The 13,658-nt window shown below is 38.1% G+C and overlaps 4 protein-coding genes across 7 annotated transcripts; 2 read left to right on the forward strand and 2 right to left on the reverse strand.

The window, feature by feature from the left end:
- Positions 1–160: 160 nt before the first annotated feature.
- On the reverse strand, positions 161–5,592 carry LOC144651936 (nuclear cap-binding protein subunit 2-like). 3 transcript variants are annotated; one of them, XM_078512009.1, is made up of 6 exons: positions 5,340–5,592; positions 2,895–2,962; positions 1,945–2,068; positions 1,769–1,864; positions 1,420–1,487; positions 161–639 (listed from the first exon to the last, which is right to left on the reverse strand). In XM_078512009.1, the coding sequence occupies exons 1-6, from the start codon at positions 5,367–5,369 to the stop codon at positions 462–464; spliced, it is 564 nt and encodes a 187-aa protein (XP_078368135.1). In that variant the 5' UTR covers positions 5,370–5,592; the 3' UTR covers positions 161–461. The 3 variants fall into 3 exon arrangements, with proteins under 3 accessions (XP_078368135.1, XP_078368136.1, XP_078368134.1); XM_078512010.1 differs by lacking the exon at positions 5,340–5,592 and adding an exon at positions 3,031–3,070; XM_078512008.1 differs by lacking the exon at positions 5,340–5,592 and having other exon boundaries at positions 2,895–3,026.
- On the forward strand, positions 3,121–8,218 carry LOC144651834 (uncharacterized). The gene is made up of 6 exons (XM_078511857.1): positions 3,121–3,216; positions 3,934–4,022; positions 4,955–5,105; positions 5,604–5,854; positions 6,665–6,807; positions 7,152–8,218. The coding sequence occupies exons 1-6, from the start codon at positions 3,148–3,150 to the stop codon at positions 7,277–7,279; spliced, it is 831 nt and encodes a 276-aa protein (XP_078367983.1). The 5' UTR covers positions 3,121–3,147; the 3' UTR covers positions 7,280–8,218.
- On the reverse strand, positions 5,717–10,853 carry LOC144651920 (uncharacterized). 2 transcript variants are annotated; one of them, XR_013570383.1, is made up of 3 exons: positions 10,785–10,853; positions 6,255–6,313; positions 5,717–5,781 (listed from the first exon to the last, which is right to left on the reverse strand). XR_013570383.1 is itself a non-coding variant. In XM_078511993.1 (2 exons), the coding sequence occupies exon 2, from the start codon at positions 8,889–8,891 to the stop codon at positions 8,241–8,243; it is 651 nt and encodes a 216-aa protein (XP_078368119.1). In that variant the 5' UTR covers positions 8,892–9,012; positions 10,785–10,853; the 3' UTR covers positions 8,202–8,240. The 2 variants fall into 2 exon arrangements, 1 of the variants encoding a protein (XP_078368119.1); XM_078511993.1 differs by lacking the exons at positions 5,717–5,781; positions 6,255–6,313 and adding an exon at positions 8,202–9,012.
- A 52-nt stretch (positions 10,854–10,905) lies between these two features.
- LOC144651962 (p53 and DNA damage-regulated protein 1-like) lies at positions 10,906–13,461 on the forward strand. The gene is made up of 5 exons (XM_078512042.1): positions 10,906–11,004; positions 12,313–12,403; positions 12,625–12,702; positions 12,828–12,908; positions 13,170–13,461. The coding sequence occupies exons 1-5, from the start codon at positions 10,915–10,917 to the stop codon at positions 13,238–13,240; spliced, it is 411 nt and encodes a 136-aa protein (XP_078368168.1). The 5' UTR covers positions 10,906–10,914; the 3' UTR covers positions 13,241–13,461.
- Positions 13,462–13,658: the final 197 nt, after the last annotated feature.

The raw sequence follows: 13,658 nt of genomic DNA on the forward strand, positions 1-13,658 counted from the left end.
GTATGTAATTGTGTATAGCATGTAAATTGTTATTACATGTTGCAATTTAAACCTATGTTTGTATGGCTTGGCAAAAAAGAATTCATCCCCCCCCCTCTGCCCCCCCCCCCCCAAAAAAAAAAGCAGGGCCCACCTTCACCCTGCCACAACTGGCATAAAAGAAATTGGTAGTGTCTTGATCAAGGAGCTAGACTCACAGCTTTCAATAATGTTTAAATTAGGTGACTGCCCTTAGCTTGTGTGGCACCTGACAGAAAACAATTGATATAAGGAGCTAAAACAGCTCCCTTTTAAAGAAGCTGTTGATTCACCCCTTGGAGCTCCAGCTGATGTAGGGTCTTAATGAGAGACCTGAGACTGAGTCAATTTACGTTTCAAACAAGGTCCCAGTCCAAAAGGAAATCTGACTATTCAATTGAACAAAAACATTTATAATAAATAGCATCTATTGGTAATGTCTGTCATCTTCCACGTTTTCCTCTTCCCTTGCTATATCTTTCTTGTTTCTTGTAGGGGTGAGTTCTTGTTCGCTCACTCTGAACAAGGAGAGGATGTTTTCCTTGGGAAGGGGTTTTCAGTTCACCACCGCTTTCCATTAGTTTGAGCTTGGTCTCAATTGCTTTTATTTTAGATTCACAGCTGAAAGTAGAGAGTATCTCATGTTACAAAAGAAACATTTTAATGAACAGTAATTAGACACTTCGACCCAGGGTAGATCTAGTCTTTCTGAGATGAATTTGTGATAAAAATTTAAAGGCTTGCAATCATGACATTCCTTAAAATGCTGATGCTGAAGATGCTTTGATAGATAGTACAGTCAACTCTCGTTATAGCAGACACGCTCGGGGCGTCCTTTAGTACCCGTTATAGCGAGAGTCCATAATAGCGGGAGTCATTTCCAGTCAAACCTTTTTTGCCGGGGATCTAGAATTTGTCCATAATAGCGAGTGTCCGCAATAGCGGGCGGGGTGTCCGCAAGGCGAGAGTTGACTGTAGCATTAAATGACTCAGGAGTATTTCAGGGGTTTCATTAAGTTTTGTAGTGCAAAAGCACCAAAAAGAGGAAAGGTGGGCAGAAAAGAACACAATAAGTACTGGTAACTTTCTTTATGTTCAGTTTGAAAGTAGGTGGGTACATACTTTTGAGTATCATGCGGTTACCGGTACCCGGGTCCTGCCCCTTAATGAGAACCCTGGTTATTTACTCCCACTTAATGGGATACTATTACACTAAAGGGTAACTCCCAGTTGGAGAGTAAAGCATCTAACTTGCCTAAGAATAGAAGGTTGTGCCTCTGCCAGGGCTCCAACCCAGACTGCTTGGCCCACAGTCCAGCAAATTTAAACCATTTTGTCACTGCACCTAAATTAACACACAGTCCTCACAACTACCAATATCGTGTAGTTTATCTGTCTCACCTGTTTAGTGAGCTTCGTGATGAGCCTGCAGATGGCATTGTGCTCTTTCCTCCTTCCTTTTTCTTTTCCTGCAGGTGGAGAGAACATAGCTTTTCACTAGATGCCATAACGTATACATGTACCTGTCAACTACCTAGCCATTGAATGAGTCTCACACTTGAGGGTCAAAAACATTGATGTAACACCTATGGACTACTGTAATTTATCACACCTTGTTAAAAACTTTGAGCTATTACAGCCTAAAATGACAGACTTTTTTTTAAAAAAGTAATGAAACAGCAATTTTTCACCACATACCATAATTCTAAATTTGTGAGACTATGTTCAAAACTTCTTGTTAACTACTTACCGCATATGCTGTTTGTTTGAATCTTGCCCAGTTTACAGTGAGATGCTTTGAGAGTGCTAGTTTGCCATTGAGTCCATGTAGTGCATTTTCTGCTTCCTGGAAAATTAAAAAAATAAAAGTGGATCTCTTGTCTTCCGTGCAGAATTGTATTTGGGTAATCATGCTTTGATACTCACCTCAAATGTTTTGTATTCAACAAAACAGTAACATGGTTCTCCTTCCCTTACACCAGATTTATGAAAATGGAGTTGGAAGTTCTTGATCTCTCCAAACCTCTGAAGAATTTTCAGAAGATTGTACCTGAAAATCATTGAACAAACTAGTAAAGGACTGAAAAAGCACCATTAAACAAGAGCAAGAGTAATAAAACTGTGTTTAATTCTGTTAATCATAGCGCAGCATTAACAATCAAGTAGTCACGTTACAGAGAAAGAAGCCAAGGAGAGAGCCTGAAATCCTCAAGTACGGGTGTGTGGGGTGTGTGTGTGTGTGTGTGGGGGGGGGGGGGGGGGGCATTATTGGGACTCCTTCCCAAAACTTATTAGCCAAAAGTGAATAAATTTTTGGACTAGGTTGTATACCAAAGGGGTCCTTTATCAAAGAACAGCAAAGATATCAGTTATGTTGCTTTTTTTCATATACTGGTAATAAGCCAACCAGGGATTCTCTGCTATAAAACAGAGAGTTGTATAGTGTTTTTACTTGGTGGGTAAGCTTAACTCCAAGTTTTTATCTGACAGTTAAATAAAATTATAAAGTTGTTATAAAGCTTGTTATTATAAATATTATGGATTATCTTCACTGGTTGGCAAATTGAATGACAGGTTAACTGATATCTTCCCAATCAAACCTTAAAACAATAATGAACTAAAAAAAATTCAGGGCATGAAAGTTTATACGAAGTTTAATCAGAAACCGGTTTAATTTAAATGTTTCTGTTTTTTTTTTTTTGTTGTTTCTTTTTTTTTTTTTTTTTGGGGGGGGGGGGTGGCCATTCGTAAGGGAACTTGTTCCTGTTTTTGGTCTTTCCCTCGGCTTTGTATAGTATGTATGTTTAACAAAATAATTAAAGTAAGAAAAATCATTCGATTTTAGGGAAATAAACTTAAAAGCGCAGCATACTCACTCGCTCAGTCGTTTGTCTAGATTCCCGATCCACAAAGTTAATTTGTTGCTAACGTCTTCATCTTTTCCCTGCAAAAATGAACCAAAAACTTTTATCATTTGACAGAAAAAACAATAACAAAACAAATGGCTCTCACTTTTCCGTCACTTGAAGCAGCCATGTTGATTCAGTTAAATACCTCTTACATGACGTAGCTTCCAATTACACGAAATGCCGCTGTGAAAAATTCTCGATCCATGCCTACGCGTCCAAAATGGCGGACAGAAGAGAAGAAAGCCCTCGCAGAACGAGCAAGAACTCTAGAAGTTCCCAAGACTCCAAGGTAAGTCTACTGTTTCAATAGTGTTAGTGGCATTAAGTTATTTCCTGAATGTTTCACTAGGTGTTAATAAATTTGATTTTTCACCATGAATTAAGCTCATTTTAGGCTAAACCTAATAATTTAAAATAAATAAGCTTATACGATCTAGATAATTTGATGTGATTACTGTAATTTTCTTTCCGTCGAAATTTTCGATTAAATGGATTTTTAATCCTAAGATCAAAAATGAAAATTATATAAACAACACAAATATAAGCTTAGTCGGAAAGATTTCCGCACAGGACCCTACATTAATTATGTATGCAACATTTCATACTATGGGCACTATACATAAACAGCAATCATGAAAAGAACGAATCAGTCAGAAAATTGTATGCATAATTAATGTAGGGTCCTGTGCGGAAATCTTGCCGCTTAGTCTAGTATTGTTATCAAACCAGTAAAAACGCAAGAGGTTTTGCACATCTAATCAAAATATGATCATTGCGCTCAAACGTATCATCAGCCAATGTATATCAAAATACAACATGGACTAACATCACTTCCCGTGGGGGGGGGGGGGGAGTAAAACTAGTCACTTCATTCTATGGCAACTAGAATAAACTAGACTCATATGCAGACTTAACCTTTTTCCCAGTACATTACGTTAACAGTTATCAGTTGATCTAGTAGCGCCTTCAACATTGCTACTGTAATACCTGCTTGTGTGCATGATAGGATTCAAGGAAGTCTAGAAAACGTAGCCAAAGTTCTGAAAGAAGCTCTGGAAGTTCAAGAACATCAAGCAGTTCTAGCAGCCCAGTAAGGTAATAATTGTTTGAAGTTTTTTCAAATTGCATGAGCCTTTTTTGGCAAGTGCAGTTTGATTACTTTTAAAACAGCAAGAACACCTATTAATCACAAATTGTACAAGAGGGTGGTATTAATAATTTTTTTTTATTTTTAGTATATTCATCAAAATTATGAGCATATTTTTGTTCTATGATCCATCACCATTTGGAATAGCAAGCTTTGTAACTTCTTGATAGACATACATGTGTAAACTTTGAAACTCTTCAGTGTGAACTTTTGGTAGGAAGATCAATAGGGAACTCCAGTGAAGTATGGTAATTATTTGGGATTGATTGTAAAGCTTTCATCCAATCAGAATCCAGTAATTTTGTTGAGTGTACCATAACACTTACAGACCTTGTACATACCGTAAAATTCCAGTTATAAGCCCCCCCCCCCCCCCACTTATAAGCCCCTCCGGTTATAGGCCCATCTGCTTGGAAACAAAAAAATACATCCGATTATAAGCCACCCCCCCCCCTTGGATATAAGCCCCCTCTACCGGGTGGCAATATTGAATAGGGCTAAATGTTGCTTTATTATGCGTTTTTAACTTAAAAACGTATTTCGATCAACACTCCCGTGGCTCTTTTGGAAACGTTTTTTTCATTCCGCTTATAAGCCCTCCCGGATATAAGCCCCTACGTTTAAAAGCCCACCCAAAACCCCTTACGAAGTTGTATAAGCCCAGGGCTTATAAACGGAATTCTATGGTATGTGAATCTTGATATATCTTGCTCTTGTTGTGCACACATAATTAATTTGGTCCCTTTTTGACAATGGTACCTTTTAGTTCAAAACAAAAATGCTGCATTTTTTATAAATTATTTCTATAATGTACGCTACAGCTTTATACATAAACAGACATTTTTACATACACATATATTTTTACATGTGGACATTACAGGAAAAAATCAAGAACCTCCAAATCAAAAAAGAGATCAAAACGAAGTCCATCATCAGAAAGTAGCAGCAGTAGCAGTGACTCTTCTGACTCAGAAACAAACAAGAAAAGACATAAGAAAGCTAAGAAGAAAGAAGAAAATAAAAAACATCAGGTGCAGTGTGTACCAGTGTGTAGTCTTTTACAGCACTTCTCAAACTCAAGGAAAAAAACAAAGAATATCACAGCCATGATGGCGGTTTGGATAATTATATGATCTTAATTAGCATAGATATTTGCGATTTTATTTCTCTGTTTACGTCTTACTTTAAGTTTCGATTCAGAAGATACCGGTATGTCAAACACTTGAGACAATGCTCCATGAAAATTGAGAACAGTTTCCCCTCACCTTTGCACAATCATTCTGGTGTGGCTGCATTTAAATAATGGTCGAGGAGAGTTCTACTCTTTTCAACTCTCGGCAATTCTCCTCCTTGTTCAGCCTGGGCTGTCTTTGCCCAATCGTCTTCTTGGCATGCTGACCATACACAGCAATTTTATTTTTTTAATTTTTCCAGCCATGTTTACCACTAGTCAGCAGATTTTCCATCCTTCCACAAATTCCAAATGACTTTTTCATTAAAAAATATTTGCAATAATCTTTGTGTTGCAGGATAAGAAGAGGCGAAAAAAGAAAGAGAAAAGAAAGAAAGAAAAGAAATCCAACTTAGCTGTAAACCAACAGAAGTATGGCAAATATGGAATCTTGATTGAAAGTGACATGTTCAACAAACAACAGGAATTTTACCTGTGGCTCCAAGAAGTCAAGAAAATAAATCCTGAAGTTTTTCCTAGATTTGAGATGAAGAAAATGTTTGAGACCTTTGCAGAGGATTATAACACTGTTACATTACCACATAAAAAGTAAGAAAAGTGTTTTCAGTAAAATTGATATGCTATCTTGTGGCTCAATTGCGAAGAAAAAATATAAACAAAAACAATCATGCCATTTTTTCTGCTTCCAGTTTGACAGTTGGTTTATGATGCACAATGTCATTATAGCCATGTTCCAGCTAGGCCCTCAAGTGGTGGGGCTTTAGTCCTGGGCGAGTGAAAAAAAAAAATGAGGAGAGGACCCCATCCAGCTCTACTGCCTCTCCAGACACCCTCACTCCCACTCTCACCTTAATTTTCATAAGCTTTTTGTTTGCCACTAATCAAGAGCCTGGAATAGGCTATGTCATTATTTTACAAGATCATACCTATTGTCTGAGTACAAGGCCTTTTCATTTAACCCAGCTTGGGCACATAGTATTCATCTTACCAAAATTCCCAGCCCTTTGACCCTTGCAGGTTGGTCGCCTCACACTCAGACCTCCACAGCTAAAGATACAAAAAGATTTATTGACATGTTTTATGTGATAAGACCATTATGAGCTGAAAACGAAACTTATGACAACCCTCCAAGTTAAGACCATTTTAGTCGCCATCAGATGGCGACTAAAATTTTGGAGCTGGCGACTAAATTGGAACCAAAGTCGCCAGCCTGGCAACTAAAATTGAGAAGAAGGATTGAAAGTGTAAGCTTAATTTAGCAACTAAAATTTTTCACTGGCGACCAAACCTGAGCAGTCGGTCGCCAAATGGCCGCGGGGAAAAAAATAAACTTGGAGGGTTGTATGATTGCTGGAATCAAGTATGAAATTTACTGATTTTAAATTTTTATCATTACAGATTTTATGACCTAGAAAAGTGGGAAGCCAAACAGAGGAAAAAGGGAAGAAGAAAGGCCTTGAAGAAAGCACAGAAACAGCTGGTTTCCATTGAAAGTGATGAACTCCGACATAAATCGCTGCACACTGGACCAACAAGACCTGGTAAGGAGATCAGTGGTGAAATCTCGCAAACAGAAAGATCATAAAGCCAGGGCTGTACCTAGCAGGGAGGGAGGAGAGGGCAGGGGCACAGTTGCCCCCGCCAGGAAAACTTAAAAACTAAGAAAACTAACGAAAAAAACAAAAAAGTAAACTAAAAAAACAAGTTGCTTCCGCCAGAAAAAACTTGCCCCCGCAGACAAAAAATCCTAGATACGCCCCTGAAAGCCTGAGAAAATTTAAGCCCTGATATTCTTGAAGGTTTTTTTAATGCAATTCAAGTCAATTAAGATACTATAATTAATTTAATTTTTCAGTTTTAACTTAATTTGTGTTGTTTCATGCAGGAATGAGTAAAGACGATTTGCTTGAAATGCAAAAGATCATGAGAGAAAGACAACTGGAAGAGTACAAGAAAAAGGCTGGCTGGGAACTTGACGAATCCAAGGGTGTACGATATCAGACAATCCTCTGACAGTTAACTGTTTTAATAAATTCACATGATTGTCACAAAGACAGTTACATGAGAAACTGACGTGATGCGCGATAAGCACATTTACAGGCTTTAATATTGTCACTTTTAAAATAAGTTAAAACTTGGTTTAAATATTATAGAAAAGCAAATAATTGTCCTAAATTTTTTTATTCCACCACTGGGGGTAGGAAACTAAGATTGACAGTAAAAAATGTTAAAATCTACACGAAGATCACAATACAAAGGAATTCTGATTTCTCATACCCTTGATTTCTCAACTGAATCTCCCAATTTCCCAAACCAATTTTCGTTTTCCTTGGATGGTTCTTCTCTGTAATTTTATCCCTGATTTCTAGAAGCAATTTCTGTTCCCCTGGTGGTTTGAGAAATCAGGATTCAACTGTAGTCAACATGCATTTCCCAGTAATTTAAAAAACTCTTTTGTATGATAAAATTAGGAGTGGTTTAGTATGACTTACAGTTTGTAGGTATAAAACCAGCATTCTATGCAGCCTCATGATGATTTTTTGACCTAATTACTGTACATACTACTATTGTTTTCAAACTGTGTGTAATTTGTAACAATATACTTAGTACAGTCAGTTTTTCCTTTGTTAAAAAGATGTACAGTGAATACTATTTATAAAAAAAACATCCATACATTATGGTTACATTTGTAGATGACTTTGCCTAAAAACCTCTACAGAACTTCCAAACTATTCTAATTAAAACATTTTTATTACTTAAAACTAATTTTAATTTCTGTATGAAAATATTAGAATTCTCAACTACACAGTCTAGTAAAAACTTATTGGGACCATTGTTACAGGTCCACTTAGGGTATTATATTTGACAGTAAAAATAGTAATATGTATAGCAATTTAATAAATGTGAATGTTTGTATGGTACTGGTATAAGAATAAAATATCCTTTAAAAGATCACTGTAACTTTGACTGATTTTCACATTTCATCCACAATAGACTTAATATGCACTTTATTTAGTTGATAAGTCTCAAATATAGATTTGCATTTTCTATTGTTGGTAACATGTGGCGAATCCAGATCAGTCGCTGACAACAAGGATTTATGTTCATCTAGTCTCATTTTGTTTGAGTCATCCAGACATTCTCTATTTCTTTTGTCTGACCAATTTGGTAGCAAAATGCAATCCTGAAAATTGTCAACCAATTTGTTATGTTGCCCATCATTCTCCACAAAATCCAAAGTTTCATTTCCAAGTCTAGCATTTTGCATGTGGCAAACGTTTCCGTCAATCCCAGTACCAGTATTAGTATTTTGAGCCAAATCCTGAAGCAATGAAACTGTAGGTTTTGTTGCTCCTGTTAGTTGCACTGATCGTCTTCTTTTACCTGATGGACATTGTTCATTAGTATCCTTTGTGCATGCTATTTCAAGGCTCTTTCTCTTGTAGGCTTTAGAGGCAGCATGATCCTTAGTAAAGGTTTTTTCAGTTTCCTTTCCTTTTTCATTGGAGGAAGGGAGGTAGTGTTTTACCAAGACTACCTTCGCATCGCCCTGATGTTTTGCCTTCAGAATTATTGATTTCTTTGAGGATGTTGATTCCTGGGCTGTGTTTATTTCAAGTGCCATGGCTCATGATTTAATAACTTCGTGGTGGTGGTCGAATTTTGCTTTCAAACTTGACTTGATATGTCAAATTTCTTTCAATGAATGAGATGAACACCTTTAAATGCAGACTGCCAGCTGTCTCCTAAATATCAAATGGTGCAAATGTTTTTTTAACTTGTTGCAAACAAAAGCAAAAGATTGGCAGAATTTGAAAGTTTAGGTAAAAGCTCCAGAAGAAGTTTTCAAAATCCTCCCAACCTTTCTGGAGTTTTCTTTCCCGAAGCCTCCTTTTCTTTCAGCCAGCACAAAGAGTGCAGACTCCAACCAAGTCCGATTTGAAAGTCAGCAATTCATACACTTCAGGTATTGCAAAGAAAAGCTGATTGGCTTACAATCAAAAATGGGCACTTTGCACATGCTCAAACAACTTGGACTTGGCCACAGTCAATCTCGTCCCCAGAGGCCGCGATCCTTCTGGTCTGCGCCAGGGATCGGTACCTCTGGGCTATTCTGAAAAGCCGCCACAAAGGCGTCTAAATCTGATTGGCTGTTAAAACCCATGTTTGTTTTTTTCTCTGAAACAATGAAATACTTCTGATTGGTTGATCTGTAACGCGCCAAAATTTGAACGTGGATGGTTGTCGGGATGGTTGTCCTGGCCCCTGGGGAATTAAATGTCTGTGCTTTATGCAAATCAAAGATTGTGCACGCAATCGTAATATGTGCTGTTTTCGGATGTATTTCTGTTTGGAGACGACATCAACAGTCTCGGAGCAATTCTTTTTCACTTAAATAAGCATGTTTAATGTATAACAATGTTTAACAACAGAGAATCGTCCAAAAACAGCACCTATTACAATTACGTGACACGACCTGAATTTGCATAAAACCGCAGACATGTCTAGTCTCTGGGTGAATGAATTATGTAACGGTCGAATGACTTTTTTAATTATTCAGTTGTTGAACATTTTAAAATTAAATATACATTAAGAAGAACTAGCTTGCTGATTTTGACTTTACTGGGGCTTTACACGAGCTAAAGCTGTAACATTAATTTTTTGCTGAAATTTTCAACAAAATCCTACTGCTAGTAATCGTTGCAAGAACCAACCGTCATCTCTGGAATGTGAAGCGTGCGCCAATAGAGTCATCGTGAGAATACAATCTCTGGGGCACGCACACAATCAAACCGGAACCAGGATTTCCTGGTTCCGGTTTGGATTCGTCCAGAGCCGTTGAGTTTCCCGACCGCTGGTCAAGGGGAACACAGGCTCTGGGGACGAGATTGGGCCACAGTCTACCTTCCTTGTGCTGACCAAAAGAAGAGCTCTGGCCAGGGGGGAGGCAGTACTATGTGCTGCCCAATGGGGTTATGATTTTCGGAATCCTGATCTAGTCTGACTAGAACAGGGTCTCCATTTAGAGACAATTCCTAGAATGGGGTATGATAATTTCAACGCATGAAAGTTTTAACTTATCAACAGCCAGAAAAATACCCATTCTAGAAATAATACCGAATACCCCATTCTAAAATGATACCCCATTCTAGAAATAGGTCAATCATTTAAAATGCAAATTATTTCTCAAAAGGGGTGCTAATTTTGAGGCCATACCCATCCAAAACATACCCGAGTGCACCCCCCAGGGGCTATGGGGACAAGTGGCTATTTCCATTCTATAATTAACGAAAGCCAACAAAATGCAAACAAAGTGCATGAAAACGATGCTAACAACAACTACACGGCACCATCAATCAATTCGTGCATTATACGATTTAAACAAATAATTATGGCGGCGCGAAATAACTCAAAAGAGGGTTTACTTGCAACCTATTTTAACCCTTAATTAACTACCTCTACTCGTTTATAATGACTCTTAGCTTGCCAGATGCTAGCAAAGTATAAATATTTGTACCTTTTTCTTTTGTATCCTGTATTTTTCCTCCGTTGTACAAATTTCGCGCTTTCTTTCCGCGAAAGTTTCTGCCCCAGGGCTCACCTGCCTGACACCGTCGAGAAAACTGGGTACCAGAACAGTGTTCAAAATGGCGGATGAAAAGCTTGCTTCTCAGACGCTACAAAGATTTTCCGAATTAGAGGAACTTGCCCAAGAAATTATGGAAGACAGACATCAGGTTAACATTCTAGGCTAACCTGGTCACAGGGGTTTAATTTCTTCTTTCTTCTACTTACACAAAAATGCCGTTGCGGAAGATCGAAGTTAGCGACCCAAATTGAATTTGGAAAAGAGAAGAAAGAAAACCTCTGGGACCAATGGTAAAACTAGCTCCGTATCGTCTACAAGATAGCAGGATATTGTTCCAGCATCCTAGATATTCTACGGACGTGATATAGCCCCAGAACAAGTTGGTTGGAGTGAACCAAAATTGGCTAAAACACTTGACTTTGATTCACACTAGTCAGTAGTTTGAGATGACACACTGAGACAAGTCCTTTATGAGGCCCGGGGGGGGGGGGGGTACTCCCTATAATGGCCTACACGGGAAGGCTCCGCCCGAAAGGTGTACCTTTTTCGGGCTTCAGGTATATAAAAGGGTAGGGATTTCATGAGTTTAAGTATATGAAAGGGTATGGAAATCTGTCATTTGGCTATTTAAAAAAGCCTTTAATTAAAATATTTCGAACAGACGCAATTTATGGCTGTATTATTTTAATTTATTAAGCGCTACATAAAAATGACAAGAAAACGTCCTATTTTAAGTCCAGTCATGTGTCTTAGGTATATGAAAGGGGTACCTTTTTTCAGTTAAAGGTATACGAAAGGGGTACAATTTCTGTCAAAAATGGTATATAAAAGGGTAAGGGGTTAGAACTTGGGGCGGAGCCTCCCCGTATAAAACTTTTTTGAGTACCCCCCCCCCCCAGGGTTATGAGGACACTTTTTTGTGGGAAAATGAGGGGTGCCATGTTATTTTCTCAAAGAAGTGGACAGAAATAGGGGGTGTTTGATGTTGTTTAAACTCATGAGTTAGAGCCCATGGAGCCAGGTAATGGGCTCCTGGTAAACGTTGACAAAAGGTTGGGATGGGAGAACAAATTTTCAAAAGAATGTTGCCAAGAAACTGATGTCAGAATCAGACCAACCATGTCGGGAAAAAAGGGGGGGATAAATGGATGGTTAATGTGAGTGAATAACCATTTCCCTACATGCCAACATGTTGTCCTGTATAAAGAGATCAGCTTACTGCCATCTGTTCTTGATAGAACCTTTAGACTTGAAAAAGATTAACCCACCACTGAAAAAGGCAGGGCTGGTAGACATAGCCAGATGTGAATAAACAAGTTTGCTCAAATCCCACACCCAGGTCTTGTTGTCAGCTTGGGTCTTTATTACAGCAGGAAGCCAGAAGCATATTACTGGTAATAAAAATTTATAGAATTTCAAGTCTTCCCATTTAGATCTCATTCATTCATTTTGGCAGATTGTTGAACTTGATAAGAAGAGGAATACCAACAGAGAGGCTCTGCGGACACTCAAGAGAGAAGAGACAACTGGAGTAAAGAGGGAACAGTGTATGTTAGCTTATATTAAAACAGTTAATAGAATGCTTGTTTATATGCAGTTAAAGACCTTACACATTAAAATTCTATCCTCTTGCCCAGTTTTCTGCTGAGTTCCATAGAGTGGCTGCATGCCCCATCAAGATTACACTCTTTGTTTTTGTTCATGGTCATTCATGGGGGGCACAAACAAAATGTATCTTTATTTAACACAATTATGCATCATCTTTCAGCTTCCAAGTCCTGGGTATGTTTTGGGAACATGTTTATAAAGCTTCCAAGCCCTAATGTACAAACAATGCTACAACAAGGTTAGTGGTGTAAATAAAACTAATGAAAATTACAGTGTCACTTCATTTATTTTTGTATTTATTTAACCATTTAATTTTATACAGAAGGGTTTAACCGTAAGTTGTCAATTTTTCCTTCTGTGAAGATCAAAAGAACTTGGATGATGAAATAAGCAGACTGAGGAAGGATCTGAAACCAAAAGTATCAAAACTTCATGAACTTGAAGGTTGGTTTTCTATTTAGAACAAAGTTAATACTGAATCCTTTAATTGAAATGCAAAGCTTTCTTGAGTTTATCCTGTTATTTCTCTATCAAATATGATGAAACCTCTGGCTATGCTGAGAAGATCAAACAAAGTTTGTAAGTTCCACAATAATAATAATTATATATCTAAAAAACGGACTTATGCCTACATACTGCCAAGCATTCTCAATAGTATTTATGCATTCTAGTCAGTAATGCTTGATGTATATGCTTCCTTTTAAGGATTACCTGAGGTGAAAGGATTTGACCTTGCTGCATTAACTCAAGATGATTTACAGAACCTGAAGCCATGAGCCATGCTGACAAACTTAAAAGATTCCCAAATCCTGAAGTACACATGTGCAAGCAAGAAACGATAAAAAAGAAAAACAGCACAGAGACTTGATGCTCTGTGCACATAACCTGTGAAGGACCAGACTCTTACCCAGTCGCTTCTCTCGCAATATGAGCGGCGCGCAATGCATCAAGGGAAGGGCGAACTGAAAGCGCGTTTTCTGTCTCCTCCCCATCAACCTCTTCGAGGGTAGCAAAAAAACGAGTAATGACTGGGTACGAGTCTGTCGCAAGGCTTAACCACCAGCGGCTATGTTTGGAAAAAAACAAGCCAATGCTATTCTCCTCAAGAAGTAATAAAGACTGGGGCATGACACCTGACATCAGTTGAAATCAAGCTCAACGATGAATCCCACTACATGAAAACAATGCAGAACA

Source organism: Oculina patagonica, chromosome 4, assembly GCF_052425735.1.
Source record: "Oculina patagonica isolate OP01 chromosome 4, crgOcupat, whole genome shotgun sequence".
Classification (NCBI taxonomy): domain Eukaryota; kingdom Metazoa; phylum Cnidaria; class Anthozoa; order Scleractinia; family Oculinidae; genus Oculina; species Oculina patagonica.